The 17763-nt window shown below is 36.6% G+C and overlaps 1 protein-coding gene across 8 annotated transcripts in view; it reads left to right on the top strand.

The window, feature by feature from the left end:
• The window catches only part of LOC128871652 (extended synaptotagmin-2), a 50810-nt gene that overhangs the window by 6452 nt on the left and 26595 nt on the right, over nucleotides 1–17763 (top strand). Inside the window, exon 1 of one of the 8 annotated variants that reach the window (XM_054113565.1) lies at nucleotides 17513–17613. The exons of the other annotated variants lie outside the window; for them this stretch is intronic. Within the exon in view, the coding sequence (XP_053969540.1) occupies nucleotides 17603–17613 (11 nt within the window). The 5' untranslated portion in view covers nucleotides 17513–17602. Of the gene's footprint in view, nucleotides 1–17512; nucleotides 17614–17763 lie in introns of those variants that run through there. 8 annotated transcript variants of the gene reach the window in all.

Below are 17763 nucleotides of genomic sequence, written 5' to 3' on the forward strand. Positions count from 1 at the left end.
TAAGTGTTCCACAGACTCCTCTTCATCACAGCAGAACCTGCATGATCTTGTACTACATAATCCTACTGTGTTAAAGTGTCTATTATAGGCAACGCGACCTGTAACTGCTCCACAGAGTCATCTGAGACCCTTTTAATCTAGGGTTAGAACAGATTTCGCTCTGTTGGCATTGGTTCGAAAACTTTTGGAAGTAATTAAGGCCGCTTGTGCCGTTCCAGTGCTCCCTGCTTTTAGTTTGGATCCATTTTTTGGTTTCCTGTTTTATATTATTTTTGTTAAAGCCGAAAAATGGGGTTGGCGCAATAAATAGCCCTTCCTCCCCTTTTTTGGCATAAAAGTCTGCCTTCTCGTTTCCTTCGTGTCCCTCATGTGCTAATACCCAAATCAGTGAGATCTGATTATGAGTGGCCAGTTCGTTGAGTGCATTGTTACGCTCTATTAGGACTTTGGACTTGAATGTGAAGCTATGCAAGGCTTTAAGAACCGATTGGCTGTCCGAAAATTCTAATTTTTACTTTCTCGTACCCTCTTTTCGATATGATTTCCACTATTTCCATTATGGCGAAGAGCTCCGCATGGAAAATTGTGGTATCTGTACTTAGTGTTAGGGATTTGTGTGATCTATGCCCCACTATTCCTGCTCCTACTCCTTGGAGCGTTTTGGAACCATCTGTATACCATTTTTGTGAGTCATAATTTATCCATGTTGGGTTAGTGTTCCACTCTTCCCTAGACGGAAAGATAACCTTGTATCTCTTTATAGAATTGAGTACGGGTTCCGTGTGGTAATTCACCTGGGTTATGCATACTGCATATTGAACCCTGTTCAAGATGTTGAGGTGCCCAGTAAGATCTCCTGGTTTAAGTTTTTCTTTCATATGAGAAGAGAGTGCTTGCATAGTAGCATCCTCTTGTATTGCTAAATGTAGCGGTGGTAAATTTAAAAGCGCTTCTATGACAGCAGTTGGAGTAGTTCTCCTGGTCTCTGATATGCTTAGGCACGCCAGCCTTTGTAGTTTACACAGTTTTGGGGCATCTTGCATTAAGTCCTTTATGGTCCTTTCGATTTGAAGTATATTCTTACTCTATCTGCATAAATAATTTTAATTTTGATTATTTCAGCACCTTTAATAAGGTTACGGCTATAGCCGCCATGGCGCCAGCGGACTCTAGAGACCAAGTAATTCGACGATGGCGGCTATAACAACAAAAATTTAAAAACGTTAACGACAGGTTTAATGACTCAAATAAGCAATTTTTTACGAGCAACGAAGTATTTTTGGGAGTTTTACCCAAAATTTTAGTTCATAATCAAACAAAAATAAATAGATGACACAAAAAATGTATTATAATTTTATAAGTATTAAAATTACACTAATTACATTTCCTTAAGCGAAATATGTCTTTGTTACCTCAATTTGAATTATTATTATTATTTTAGTTTGCTTAAGCGCCGATTATGTGGCGCATAGTGCCAAAGTTAATGATTTCCACTTATTTCTATCGTTATCGTTTTGCCTCAATTGAGTCCAAATAAAATCATTTCGGGTTATTTCGTCATGCAGGCGGTGTCGCCAGAATCCTCTTGGTCTACCCCAGCGTCTATACCCTTGTGGATTTCATAGCCGTCGTTGGTATTTCTTGGGCTGGTTTTCTGAGGGTGTGCCCAATCCATGCCCACTTCCTCCTACGGATTTCGACGACAGTTGTTGCACTGCCCCAATTTCTTCGCTATCTAGAAGGTTCTTGTCCACAGGCCATCATACATAAATTGTAATTTGCTGAAACTTTAATAAATTTCTTTCCCTCATTTTGGCTCCGCAATACAGAACCCAATTAATTAAAAATATTAAAAAATACTTGAGTTTAAGTAGATATACTCGCTTAAAAGAACTCTTCTTTTTCTTAAAAACAAAATTAAATAAATAAAAAAGTACATAATAAATAAAAAACAAAATATAATAATAAAAAAAAATAAAGCACATAAAAGAATATTTTTCGCTCTTTTGACTTTTTTTTATCATTTTGCAAGCATTCACTTTTTAAGGGCGTTGCTTAGCTGAGCTCTTTTCGCGCTCTTTAAATACAGATACATACAACATTAAGACATTTGTTTGGTGTGTAAATACGAGTAGAATTAAATTTTGCTTATCACTAATTTTTTGGTCTTCTAAAATATGAAAACAAGCACACGCACCACCTCGCCTGCTACTCTTCCTCGCATAAAAATTGTATAAATAGAAATACGAGGGTCACTACTTACCAGGGTTGGGCATAGTGCACTAACTATTAAGTGCATTAAGCTGATTTAATGACTTGAAGATTTAGTGATAATGAAACTATTATTTTAACTACCACTAAAAAATTAGTGGTAGTGCAAAATGCCCAACCCTGCTATTTACATTGTGAGCCAAATAAGGGTAGGTGAAATGTTTGAAGTACCAGTCTGGCACTCCCCAAGTAGCACTGAAGCACCTAATGATGAAAGAAAGTAATTTTTAATAGAAAATGGTTTAATTAGTTTTTTCCAAAATATTCTCCTATCAAAACAATTTTGCAAATTGAGACATGGAGCGCCTAAAAAACATAATTTTTCGACACATCAACCAATACCTTCTATTGACGCCTACATTTTTTTCCACACAATTTTTTTTTTATATGCGGGAGCAAGAAGAAATCATTGAGTGTCAAACGAAAACTACATATACGACAGATGACCTAATAGATCGATTGATTTTGTCAATTGGGTGCTCCAAATTTCGTAATATCATTGCAAAATACTGCTCCCGCCAAGTTCCATAATAGTAATGATTATGGAATTTAGCACTGCAATCAGAAAGATCTATTGTACCCCCTCATGGATTCAGAGTATTTCTCTGAGCCTAACTTCCTCAATAAATTTTTAGTATTTTTCCTATTTTATTGAGTTTTATTTCCTCCTCTGGTTTCATTTTCCTTCCTGTAGAACCTGCGAGCTTCATTGAATTATATTCCCTAGTTATATATATATATATATATTGGCGCGTACACCCTTTTTGGGTGTTTGGCCGAACTCCTCCTTCTATTTGTGGTGTGCGTCTTGATGTTGTTCCACAAATGGAGGGACCAACAGTTTCAAGCCGACTCCGAACGGCAGATATTTTTATGAAAAGCTTTTTCATGGCAGAAATACACTCAGAGGTTTGCCATTGCCTGCCGAGGGGCGACCGCTATTAGAAAAATGTTTTTCTTAATTTTAGTGTTTCACCGAGATTCGAACCCACGTTCTCTCTGTGAATTCCGAATGGTAGTCACACACCAACCCATTCGGCTACGGCGGTCCTAGTTAGTAAGATTCAATTCAATCTACAATGGCCTCCAGAACTCCTGTGATAATTCTAAAACTATTCTTATCGATTATTAATGCAGTAAACAGGGTAAATTGCCCTAATAAAATCTTCTTTGTCCTCCTTCTGCTTCTTGAATAAGAGAAGAGAAGTTATCCTATCCTAGGCTACAAACTGGACCTGGGCCTATTAATGGGGAGATCGCTCTTTCTTGGCTAATTTATCTACTATTAAAAGCGTACCCAATTATTCTGACCTAAGATAGTCAGGTTCTCAAGCCATTCCAGCACCAGTTTTAATGTAACCTGGACGAGTTGAGCGCTAGCTTACGTACGTACTCGAGTATAACGTCAATTTGAAAATCAAACGGTATATTTGAGCAGTCTTCTTTAAAATTAATGAGAGCCTTTTTCACAAAAATTAGTTAATAAAAAAAAAAAATTTGCTAAATTTTAATTGTTTTTATCATTAAAAATTTTCGTAGCTGATGAAGTTACAAATTTAATTAACTTGGAAATGGTGAATATCCACTTTCATCAAAGATATACTACTATTCAGTTCAAAATTGTACTACATAATTTCTTTAGCGCACTTTTATATGTGTGAAAACATTTCCGGAATTTCGGTCTCTCACCGTTTATTATAGAATATAAAGTCATCAAGAGATGCCCAAGAAATTCCTTCTAGTTGCTTGAAGCAGTTAGAAATTGTAACCACGCAACAACGTGTAACAGCCTGCAGCGGTATGTGCACTGACAAAATAGAAATTTGAAATTGGCTTAAAGTTGTTCAGTCCCCCAAGAGCAGCGTAGAAATTATCGAACGATACCGATTTTGGAACTACCGAAAGTACTACAAGAAAAAACGATTTATTGTATGTCTCTAAATTCGATAATATAAAAATTGTATTTTGGAACAAATGAACAAAGCTAATTTTGTTTGTATAAAACCCTCAGAAGATGCGATTCTAAGAAGCCAATAGAATATCCACGGAGAAGAAGTAAATTGGTTGAAGGCCCTCGCCTCATTTGAAATGCTGTTTTTTGGGTGTTTCTTGAAAAGCGTGTAAAACGGAAATAATTTTTTTTATGTTTTGAGTATTTTATCTTTTGATCCATTGTTAAAAAATAAAAAAATTTTTTTCGCCATACGAGTTTCGTTCAAAAAGTTGTCAGCCTTCAAAAAATGGACTTCATATGGACAATGGACACATATATAGCCGGTTCTACTGAACCGATTTTGATGAAATAAAATTTACATGACGTAGAATTAGTGTCGTTATCGTGTGAACTACGATCATTCGGAAAAAAAAGTTTAAGTATTTCTTTTCGAGTCTTTAAAGTCCAAAAAGGGGTCAAAAACGGGTTTTCATCTTTGAACGTCCGCCATTTTGTAAATTTTTTTTTAAGATCATAGTTTACACGATAACGACATTCGTACTGAACAAGAATCTTTTTGTCTTTTTGGTTTAAGACACCTGTGAGACCCGAAAGTCATGTCGCCAGCGACATACCTCTGTTTTGGAAGACCAGTTTTTGAAGTTAGCCAACTTTTTGAACGAACCTCGTATGGCAAAAAAAAAATTTATATTTCAACAATGGATCAAAAAATAAAATGCTGGAAACAAAAAAAAATTAATTTCCATTTCACACGCTTTTAAAGAAACAAACAAAAACCCCCATTTCTAATGAGGCGAGGGCCTGAATATATGAATAAGGGTTTTAAAAGCAAACCATAAACATTGTTCTATAAAACTGAGAATGAGGATTGCTTGCTCTCACGGCGAAGGCCACAGAATTTAGGAAATATGGTACACTATATTTATACCATCTTTCCAGACCCGTCACATTCGAAAAACTTACTTATATGTATAATTAATTGAATATTTTCGAAAACTTGATCATAATAAAAAAATATATTTTATATTATTGCTAAGAGCGCAAATAATTTTGTTTGAATAGCAAATGTTGAAATAAAGTATTTTTATTTTGTTATTATTATTTTTTATTGCTGAAGTATTTAAAAAAATTCATAATAAATTGATTTGTTTCATTTGAGTCGCGTACATGTTGTGTAAGGTTTTTACTTTTTGCTGTCTTCGAAAGTGTTGTAAGTGCTTTCCAAGTCATGAAAAGTATACAGTTTTTTAATCAGATTAAAACAATTATTACATTATAAATTTAAATAAATTTAATGTTGCAAAAATTCAAAACCAATTTATTGTTCTATATCAATAAATACTATATTATAAAATAAAATACACTTGCACCACAGTCAGGTGGTTTTGGCTCGTTTCACTGAATCGCTGTACGCATTTTGAATATATAACTCGAAAAATGTATAGAATCCTTCTGTGAAATTTCAGAAGTGACTATGCATGGTCTTAGCCATTAACGAAAAAATGAGTTTTTTCTAAATACCAAAAAAAAAAATTATCGAAAAATTTTCTTTTCAAGTAGTAGAATGTAATAAATAAATAGCAAAAAGTTCTAAAAAATATAAGAAATAATCAAAAGTATTGAACTTTCCATTGGATAGGTTCGCTAGTACCTAATCACACTTCAGGCCGCCACAGCTCACAATACAAATAGTGACCCTCGTACATCATACATTTTTCATGTACGCAATTATTTGCGCCAGTGAAACATTTTTTTTTTACATTTCCATCCGCATCTTCTCGAAAACCATGTTTTGTTTGTTCTGCTGCTTTACTTTCCTATTCGCAGTGAGTTGTATGCTGCCAAATGAGCAACAGGTGCGTAGATTCCACAGCAACACTTCAGCGCCAGTTGGCTTACATTGCACAGCTCGATGAAAGCAATAACTTGTTGCTTCACCTTTAAAGGGAATTTATGTCGATTTCAATAGGTGTATGAGTGTGTGTGTGTGTGTAAAAGAATGTGCAAATAGAAGTGTGAATATAAATGTATATAAGTAAATATATGTAGGCACATACATACATATTTATATTGCCTGCTGCGTTTGTGTTTGCATTGCAGATTAGTCATTCAAAATTTAAATACAAAAATTATCACGTTTAGCTTGCGTTTTGTGTTTGTTTATGCCTTTTATAAAGGAAATTGTTTTTTGTTTACTCATTTTAAATTTATAGCTTTGCTATTATGACACATTAAGATATTTTTCACGCAAAAAAACTTGATATTTATATCGTTTATGGCTTACAAATATACATACATACATATGTATATATAATTTAAATCTATACAAGGAGCAAATATTTTCAACGGAAAGCATTTTAATCTTTCAAATAGAATTAATTTCTTTGTAAATTTCTTGTTTTCCTAAATCTTTTAATAGCAAATCTTCTCAACTATCTCACTACTCGTAAAGTTGGATTAAGAAACCACTTAAAACTAAAAAAAAAATATGGCAAGGATGGTACATAGTTTACCATCAGCTATGGTGAAACACGAAACTTTTTTATTTATTGATTTACTCATTTACTTTCTTATTTATTCAATTAATAGCCTAAAAAATAAAGCATTTCTTACAGACTTTGAAAAACAGATTAATGCTAAAAATTTCAGTCAAAAATAAATTAAACTTATAATTTACTTGTTACATTGTAATGAATGAAAGAAAAGGGTACAATTTCTTATAATTTACAGAGAAAGATTATTCGATAATACTAAGAATTCAGTTCTACAATTCATTTAGCACCAATTTGAAGTGGTTTTTTGTCGAAGAAAAATCTAGGCCAAAATGATTTGAATGCAAATTAAATTCTCCCAATGTTCTAGAAATTAAACTAATGGAGGCCTAATTAGTTCTTACCATCCCTAACCAGAAAATAGTATGATTTCGTAAACTTGCTGAGAAATATTAAAATTAATTTTCTCAAGTACCAATGTGGAGTCGATCTCCCCACCCATCTTTGCTTGTGACTTGTGACTTGTTGAAGTATGAAAGAAGACGATTTTGAAGAAGATTTTGGAAGAGGATTTTGGAGTTGAACCACACGATGTTGCCCTGATAGAAGCTATACTCGTCAAAAAAAGGTAACGGCTAAATAAGGCAGCACTACTCTAAGTAGACAGAGGCCTACAGAAGGACACCTCAAGGTAGGGTCCTCTCCCCTCTTCTTTGGATTTTTGCTTACGTGGCCGCCGCCTCAGCGCTTAGACTTAAAAGTATGGCGCTATAGAAAGACCGGTGTTTGGCCACGCCTCTATTCTGCACACTCTAAATAGACACAAACAAGAACTAGAGTATTCTATTTCTAGACTCATCTTCAACAGATTCTTCAAAACGAGCATACCGTCAAGAAGAGAGTGGCAGACACGAAGACCATGGAGAAGGGGGAATTAAATTTCTACCCAGATGATTCCAAGCTAGAAGACAAGGTTGGCTATGGTGTATTTTCGAAGGAATTACGACTTGAACTATCAGTTCGACAACCAGACTATTGCAGCGTCTATCAGGCAGAGGTTCTAGCTATAAAAGAAGTGACTACACCTTTAAACTCATTTAAATTCACATGTCGTGACAAAAACTACAAAACATACTCGTATATTCTTGGATAGCTCAGCGGCCATTAAATCAATGACAGGAATACCGGGCAGCCCTAAATGATATTAGTGCCATATTCAAGGTCTGCCCTATTTTGCTTCCGGGACTTTGAGATATTGAGGGAAATTGCAAAGCCGATGAGCTAGTCAGGAAAGGTACTACTCCTCAACTGCTCAGTGATAGAAATACCATTGGGGTACCTATGGCCATGAGCAAATTAATAATCGAAAATAGGAGCATCCAAGAGGCCAATAGGGCATGGAGAGATGAAGGCACATGCGTAACAGCTAGGCTACTTTGACCGCAAATTAATAAAAAAAGACAAAATAACTGCTTAGCCTTTCAAGAGAGGATACCTAAAACCCGTGGAGTTGGAATGTAGAGTTTGTAGAATTCTTCTAGTTTTGGTACAAGGTTTGACTCTTGGATTTATATGTTTTTTTAGTCATTGAGTTATATTTTTATGAAAAAAAATATGAAAACAAATATAGTCAAAACTCGTCAAAATGTTAATGTGTCTAACATTTGTCCTTGGCTCTATTTACATATAGAAAAAGAAGACAATCCGCCCCTCATCTAAGTCAATGCGGCAGTATCAATGGCAAATTCTTCAAAGGTTACCTGTTATTCCGAAAATGTTTCCCTAATCATTTTAATTGATTGCAACTTTTGATGTCAGACAGACTCACATTTTCTTACAAATTTTCATATTAATTAAATTAAGTACAAAAGGTCGCTAATAAAAAATAATCGAATAAATTCATTACAGCCACTCTAAAATCGCTAGATAGCATCACGTTCCAATCAAGGTTGGTCCGGGAATGTTTTAAAATGCTCGATATTCTAGCACCAGGAAACTTTGTTACTCAGGGAGTACCGGGGCCCGAAGGGAATAAAATTGCGAGCACTTTAATGAAAATGGATGCCAACACTCCTTTCATAGGTCCTGCACCTTTCTGCAGGGCAAATAACAGCTTCAAAAGTGCCTTTCCACATGAGCGTATTAAAAGTAAATATTCGTAAGAATTTGAGCTAATTCCGTGACACTTATAATCATCATTTGTGGTTTTGTTGTGCTTAGGACTCACACGCAGGTACTCGTACGGTTGCATGCCTGTACACTTCTACTTGCCTATGTGCCATATTTCCCATCATGCACATTAGGGATGTTGTTAATTACAAAAAATATTTATAATTAAAGGTTTTCCAATAACAGGTGTTTTTTAGAACAGCCCGCTATTTCGGTAGATGTCACTTTCGAAGCTGTCATGTTTTTATATTTGACAAGTAAAGGGTTTTCAAATAACAGGTGTTATTGGTGAACGTGTTACGCTATCAAGAAATGATAAACGATTTTTTATGGTCGGAATTGGATGGTATCGATCTGGACAACGTTTATTTTCAACAAGACACAAGCAACGAAACCATTGATCTTTTACGGGAATAACACCTCTTATTGGAAAGCCCTTTAGAAGTTTAGATATTCTCAATCTAAATTGTTTGGATATAACTCCTGAACTGTAACGTCCTGCAAGGTGGCGCAAAATCAGTCAACAGTTTTGTTTTTGAATACCTTTTTTATTAATTAAAAATAATTGTGAATGATGGAAAACTTTATTTTGGCCTTTAGGCGCTCCATTTTTTGTCTGCTCGCATAGTGTATGGACGCTGAAAACAAATGATATTCATCAGTTGTTGTGCTTCGAAAGGCGTGATCAAATGAAAAATATTATATGAAGTACGGTTTAAACAATAGACGTCACCTACCGCATTCGCTATGAGATAAAAGAAATTCTTCAAAGACAAACTGTACTACGTTTTATCAAAGTCCAGTCCAACGGATTAGATGCACGGATGTCTCACGCATGCCGAAGAGCGAAATGCTAAGAAAGCTTTTATTTTAACACCCATTTTAGGCAGAAAAAGAAGGCCCCCACGAATCAGATCTGAACAAAATGAACTTACACATGAAGCCATGGATAGAACAAAGTAAACAAAAATTGTTGATGAAGCTATGATCCACCACGGACTAAGAAGCTAAGAAGAAGAACCAACCTAAAAGTGACGCTACTTTTGTTATTTTCTAAACAATGGATAAAAAGGAAGTGCGGATTTTAATTGTACACTGTTCCTGATGAAATATCAGCTCTCTAATCTAGTGGGTTCTCTCACAGGACACAATGCGCGAGGAATGCATGCTGGGAGACTTGGAATCACCTCGAGTCCTTTTTGCGCTGGATGTATGGAGAATGAGATGGAATCACCTCAGCACCTTCTCTTTAGCTACCCTGCTCTGGCGGGGCTAAGATCCAGGTATCTTGGCTCTTACTTCTTTGCCACGCCTGCTGATATAGCAAAGTAAGGTGAATTTATTTGTCAAACATCGCGGGATTAAAATTTCGCTCTAGTTTTTTTCATGAGTTGGCAGCACTGTTAATAACATCTGGGCCAATTTCATGTGAATGCCATTATCAGTAATATATTTACGCTTGTGTTTACCAAACGACCAAGAGTGCATTTTTCGATTTTTACAATGTCTGATTTGATTGAGCAGAGAAGTGCCATCAAATTTTGTTTGCGGAATGAAATTTCGGCTGCGGAAACGTTTAGCATGTTGCAGAAGGCATTTGGTGATTCGACCATGTCGCAGAAAAATGTTTATAAGTGGTACAAAGACTTCAAAGAGGGTCGAGAACGTGTTGATGACTTGGAGCGCTCCGAACGACCATCGACGTCAACAGATGACCAACACGTCAATAAAGTGAAGGAGTTAGTGCTCAAAAATCGTCGGGTGACTGTTAAAGACCTTACTGATATGATCGGAATATCAGAAGGATCTGTGAAAACCATTTTGAAAAACCATTTGGGCCTACGAAAAGTCAAATCTCGTTTGGTACCGAAAACTCTCAATTTCTTTGAAAAAAGTCGTCGCGTTGATGTGTGTGAAACAATGCTTTCGGACTATCTGGACGAGCTCAAATGCATCATTACGGGAGATGAGACTTGGATTTATGCTTACGACCCTGAAACAACCGATCAATCAGGCGAATATCGTGCTAAAGGCGAGGCCAGACCGAAAAGAGCACGTCAAAGTCGTTCAAAAATAAAGGTCATGATGACAGTTTTTTTCGATTTTCGGGGTGTGGTGCACTATGAATTCCTTCCACCTGGCCAAACTGTTAATAAGGAATATTATTTGAGCGTTATGCGTCGTTTACGTGAAGCAATTCGTCTAAAAAGACCAGAATTATGGGTCAACAACTCTTGGTTTTTGCATCACGATAATGCACCGTCTTACACTGCACTCGTTCTTCGGGACCATTTCGCCAAAAATTCCACGCATATCGTTCCGCAACCACCGTATTCGCCTGATTTGGCTCCGTGTGACTTCTGGTTATTCCCAAAACTCAAGAGACCACTCCGGGGAACGCGTTTCGGCGAAGGTGCTGATGGCTATACCGGAAATGGACTATTTGGCATGTTTCGGGGATTGGAAAAGTCGTTGGCATAAGTGTATTTCATCGAGAGGGGATTATTTTGAAGGGGATGAAATAAATTTACAAGAATAAATAAAGATTTTTCATTTTACAACCAAATTCACCTTACTTTTTGCCCACAGTAGTAGCTGGCGCTGACATTAAAAATCTGATGAATTTCATCAGCAGCACAAAGCGGTTGACGCAAACAACGTACGTAATCCGCACGCTCCTAACCATCCCAGCACCACCTCTCTCCGCCCTCTCCCTGCATCCCATCGGTCTTTCCCTTTCACCTCACCTCCTTCATAATGGTATCACAAAGGATGAATCTTTCTTCGTCCAAGTGTGCCCATTCCCTGGGCAACCATACCAACCTAACCTAACCTAACCTGTTTCTGATGGAAAAAGACCGTTCAAGCTTAAAAACGGTTTAAAAAGTGTTATGGGGACTCCGAACCATCAGAAACGATAATAAAACGTTGGTTTGCTCACTTCAAACGAGATCGCGTAGGCGGTAACACCAGAAAACACCAAAAAAATTCACAAAATCATTTCGAATGATCGAAAAGTGAAGTTTCGTAAGTTAGCTGATATCGCAAAGATATCAAAAGAACGTGTTGAGTTGGCTTTATATTGTATGAGCATTTGACTATGAGAAAGTTCTGCTCAAAGTGGGTGCCGCGTTTGCTCACTATTTTGTTTCATCAAAACGACGCACCGTGTTACAAGTCAATCAAAACAATGGCAAAACTCCATGAATTGAACTTCGAGTTGGTCGCACATCCGCCGTATCCGCCAGATTTAGTTCCCAGCGACTACTAGACTAGTGGCTGTTCGCAGACCTAAAAAAATGCTCGTCGGTAAGAAATTTCGCCCGAATGAAAAAGTTAAATCGGTCTACAAAAGTGGTATTGAAATGGCAGAGCAGCGCTGGAATGAGTGCGTTGTTCTTGATTGAAATTACGTTGATAAATAAAGCTAATTTTGAACAAAAAAAACGTGTTTTCTTTGTTAGCCCCGGGACTTTCAGTCCATATATTATTAACAACTTTGGACTATAGGTATATATTTTTTAGTTAAATTTTAAATTTTTTTATTTTTTTAAGTGAAACTTCTTAGGCCTCGATGGACGAGCGAGAATGGAGAGTAAAATTTCAAGGCCTTGCAACGTTTTGGGCATTTTCGTTCCGCAAGAGAGAAAAAAGATATAACGTAGGGGAAAAGGAGAGAGAGAGCTGTACCTTATATAAATCTTAGATACACTTTAGGCTATTTTTCCTGAGTTTTTCCTTGTGGTTGCTAATTTCTAATGAGAAATAACACTGCATACTTTTTGGCGCTTGTTTGTGGTGCAAACTTGTACGAAATATTTTTTGGGGCCTACTTTTTGGCGTTATATTTCCTTGGTGCCTACTTTTTGGCGCTTATTTCCGTTTCCTGGCTAGTGCTTGTGCGTACTGTAAAGTGCTATCCATTCCGGCGTTGGATTTATTGGTATTGCCTTGCGGTAATGTGTGCCGTTGCTGCGGTCCTGGAATCGCTGCGTTTGGGCGGATGATAAACGCTGGGAGTAATGCGCGTTGTTGCCACGGTTTATGTCCGGTGTTTGGCTACACCGGTCGACCCATCTCCGTTTTTTGTAAATTTTGTTTATTTGTATTCTCTGCAAATGTTGTGAATTTATTTAGATATATATTCTTTCTCTCTCTGCCCTCTCTCTCTCTCATTCTCTCTCGGGTCTCTCCCTCTTTCTTTGACTGCCTTGAAAGTTTCACTTCTGTTATGTGTACTACGCTACACGCACTTTTTTTTAGTAAAATATGGTTTACGCTAGAAGAAAAACAATAAAACGCAAGGTTTCAAACAAAATATGTAGAAATTTTCATAAAAATTTTAAACTTTTTAGGGCGAAGGAAACGCAAATCAAAAATAATTGGCGCGTACACTTCTGTTAGGTGTTTGGCCCAGATCCTCCTTCTATTTGTGGTGATAGTCTTGACATTGTTCCCCAGATGGAGGAACGGACCTGCAGTTTTATGCTGCCTTTGAATAGCTGATGGTTTTTATGACAAGTTTTTTCATGGTAGAGATGGTAATGGGTTAGGGGCTAAGGCCTTTTTGCACTGCGACCACATTGATCTATTGTGCGCCCCTAATTACTTAATTATAATTATTTAGTATACCGAGGAATCGAACCAACTCCTAGGAGGAAGCAATTGTAAGTCTTTCTCCTTTAGTAGGTATGAGCCCAGGTGATTAGGTCTTCCAGTTGGTGACTAAGTGTTCCATACACAACTCTTCATCACAGCAGAACCTGCATGATCTTTTACTAGATAACCTTGTTGTGTTAAAGGGTTTATTACAGGCAAAGAGAACTGTAAGTGCTCCATAGAGTAATCGGAAGCCCTTTTTATCCTGGGTTAGAGCAGATTTAGCTCTGTTGACATTTTGCTCTCATGGCAGAGATGCACTGGGAGGTTTGCCATTGCCTGCCAAGGGGCGACCGCTATTAGAAAAAACTTGTTCTACCCTTTGATATTTCATACGCGGAGATTGGAACCTACGCACTTGGTAGTCATACACCAACCCATTGTCTAAAGCGGCTGAAATACAACACCTCGATGAAAACAGGGGAAATCTCCGCGAACTCGAGCCACTTGAAACTTGCTCTTTATCACACTGAAATGAAATGAACTATAAAACTGCATGCACAAAATTCTGAACAACAATTTTAAAATTTTGTACAACGCTTGAAACTTTGAGTTATATGGTTTTTGTTGAAGTATGAACTATATTTTTATAAAAAAACAGAAACTCAAAAAATAAATTATCAATTATTGTAAATATGTGGAGGGCACTTTTCTTACGCTGGGGATATGTATAAGTATATGTTATTTAATGTCAATTAGGACATCCCTAATTTATTTACGTATGTATACTCTTACGGATTTTTATGCATGGCTATAGTAAGCAACATTTTCACAATTAATAGCCAAAGCTACATAGTAACATCTGCTGAAGGCGTACACTCTGATGGAATTCCACAATACTGAGTCAGCGATACCGGCGCCGAAAATCTAAGCTTCATTCCAGCTGTTGGGGGAAATATAGTAATTCTGTATATAAAAATATTTACATTCCCTTCTACTTAAATTAAAGTTATTATTATTTTTATTTTTACTTTGAAACCCACGTACATAAATGAAACATTTTGTATAAACATCGCGTGCACTGACTGTTCGCTTTATAATGATATTTTTTGTTTGCTCTCATCTGTGTGTGTGTGTGGCCACGAGCAGAGGTGTGGGTGTAAGCTGGCGCTGGTTTGGTTAAGCATTTCTGCACTAATACATTCATAAATGCATGCGTTATAATACTCGATGCTTGCATGTGTATGTGTTCATATGAAAATTTTAAGCTGCCTGCAAGTATACACACGCATAACCCACTTTCGTTTGCAGTTGTGTTCGTGAAGCTTGCCGGCTGGTGTTATGTTTTAGCCAAAATAAAACATGTAAACATTGGCGTTTTACGATTATCTTATTGCCGCAAGCGAAAAAATAGCTTTCGTTACAATTTCACTCAACTTGATTTAATGTTGATATGCACTACCACTTCCTCACTGCTTTGCTTCATAATTTATTGCGATAATTCGTTTTATTTGCCGCAGCAGATAAACATAAAAAAACTAATGATTATATGAGACGATAAAACATTTGTACAAGTAGAAGTGATAAAGATGAATGGGACAAAATGTATGTAAATTTTTTGAAGAGAATGCCTGAACTTGAAATTTACAGGGAAGGGTTCTTACAAGAGAAAATTTAAAAAATAAAATTTTATATTTATTATGTTCCTATATTTTTTTTAATATATTTACTTACTACAAGGTGGCTCAAAGTAATCATTCAATTTCTTTTTAAATACCTTTTTTACTAAATAAAAAAAAAATAGTTTTGAGTGGTGGAAATCTTTATTTTGACCATCACGCGCTTGTATGTTCGTATATTGCAACTGTTTTGTTCAGAAGTATCAAATATGATTGACGTACGACGCCATTTGCAAAACCTATAAATCTTCCAATAGAGTGATTAATTTTACGCCACCTTGTATATGTACCTATTGCAAAGAGTCCGGCAATGACTATTTTCTTTTTCTGCATAAAATACACAAGAAAATCGGTCACCGAGGCTCATGCTTAATTCCCCAGTTGAGTATCTCGAAAATTACGAAATTATAAAATTTTCAGGCAGGCAAAGGCAAAGTTCCAAGTGTATTTCTGCAATATAAAAGCTTCTCATGAAACGCTATATGCCGTTCGGTGGCGACATTAAAGTGTAAGTCCCACCATTTGTGTCACAAATCACGTCTCACACTATGGCACAACTAAAGAAGCAGCTCAACCAAACATCCAACAAAGGTTGCCCGCACCAGAGATACTTAACTAGGAGATATCTGAAAAAATCAGCCAAAATGATGTTTTTACAATGATCGAAATTTCATTTCAACATTTTTGACACACATTTTTCGAATTTCTTTACTTACTAACATCAACCAAGTAAAAAAATACTACACAAAATGTTTTTGAAGTGAAGCTTCTTAGGCGTCGGTGGACGAGCGAGAATGGAGAGTAAAATTTCAAGGCCAAACAACGTGTTGGGCATTTTCGTTCGCGAGAGAGAAAAAAAATATAACGTAGAGGAAAAGGAGAGAGAGAGCTATACCTTATATATATCTTAGATACACTTTAGGCTATTTTTCCTGAGTTTTTCCTTGTGTTTTCTAATTTCTAATGAGAAATAATACTGCCTATTTTTTGGCGCTTGTTTGTTGGTGCAAGCTTGTTGGAAATACTTTTTGGCGTTATTGGTGCCCACTGTGTGGGGCGTTTTTTGGTCCCAATTTTTTTGGGATTTTTTTGGTACCTACTTTTTGGCGCTTATTTCCGTTTCCTGGCTAGTGCTTGTGCGTACTCTAAAGTGCTATCCATTCTGGCGTCGGATTTATTGGTATTGCCTTGTGGTAATTCGTGCCGTTGCTGCGGTCCTGGAATCGCTGCGTTTGTGCGGACGATAAACGCTCGAAGTAGTGCGCGTTATTACCACGGTTTGTGTCCGGCGTTTACCTACACCGGTCGACCCTTCTCCGTTTTTTGTAAATTATGTCTATAGGTATTCTCTGCAAATGTCGTCAATTTATTTAGATATATATTCTTTCTCTCTCCTCTCTCTCTTTCTCATTCTCTCTCGGGTCTCTCCCTCTTTCTTTGTCTGGCTTGAAAATTTCACTTCTGCTATGTGTACTACGCTAAACGCACTTTTTTTATTAATTTTTAATCCATACCGAGCAGACAAAAAACTTTTTCGGCCTTCTCATTTGGCCCTTCTATGACCAATTTAGAGTACCAAGCCTATTTAACCATTTAATCCCCTTTGCCAAAGCTATGAGAGGAGGGTTTTTTTTAAAAAGTTTTCGTGACAAAAGTGCAGTCTTAGCTTTTTTTATTGCCTGTCAAGGCGATTTGGCTAATATAAAATAAATTTTCTTCAGATTACTAATCAGTTCAGCTCAAAAAAATGCTCGCTCCTTTTAAATTTAAGGTATTTTTTCTTATCGGCAGTTTAAAGCCGATTGTTTTTATTCCTCTTCTTTTTATTGCTTTCTTAGTATTTTATTTTATATTAGCCAACCCATTTTCCAAGTTCACCAAAGGCATTTGCGTTGTGCTAGGCATTGGAAGATGACATCATCATAAACACTCTACACACAAGAAACTATAAATGTGTGCGCATTTTATTCAATATAAATGTTTCGCCGTTGTAGTGCTAATTTATCCGCATGAAATATATCTTATTTTTCTTTCGCTTATGTGTAGCCTAAACAACACACTTGGGATGCTTGTCGTTTTGCACCATTTTTATTGTATTATTTTGCGTAGCGAATTTCTTGAAAGCTCCTCCGCTCAAGAATTCACATCGCCCTCATATATGTACGTACAAACAGTATATACATATATGTGTATGTGTGTATGCACATATGGGTTTACTTATAAATAAAATAAATGTGTGTATATTCGGTGCCGCACAGCCAACGGCTTCTAATCACCGCCACACGATCCCATAAGCAACAGCAGCTGGCCTCCAGTAACCGGCAGCTAATCATTCAGTCAGTCGCTCAGCTGTTCAGTCAGCCGGTCGGTCGCAACTTTCCTCAGTTCGCAAGCAGTCTTTAGTGCTATCTTGTCTTACATTAAAACTCAGTGACTCAATGCGAGCGAGGTAACATTCCCATTTTTAAAAGCACAAAGCAACGTAGAGGCAGAAGGCAACAAAAAAACTGCTCAACAGCTTAGGCGACAGTTTCTGTTTTTATTGTGTAAACAACAATACTAAATCGTGACGTTTAAGAGTAATACAAGTTAAGAATTA

Source organism: Anastrepha ludens, chromosome 2 (genome assembly GCF_028408465.1).
Source record: "Anastrepha ludens isolate Willacy chromosome 2, idAnaLude1.1, whole genome shotgun sequence".
NCBI classification, from domain to species: Eukaryota; Metazoa; Arthropoda; class Insecta; order Diptera; family Tephritidae; genus Anastrepha; species Anastrepha ludens.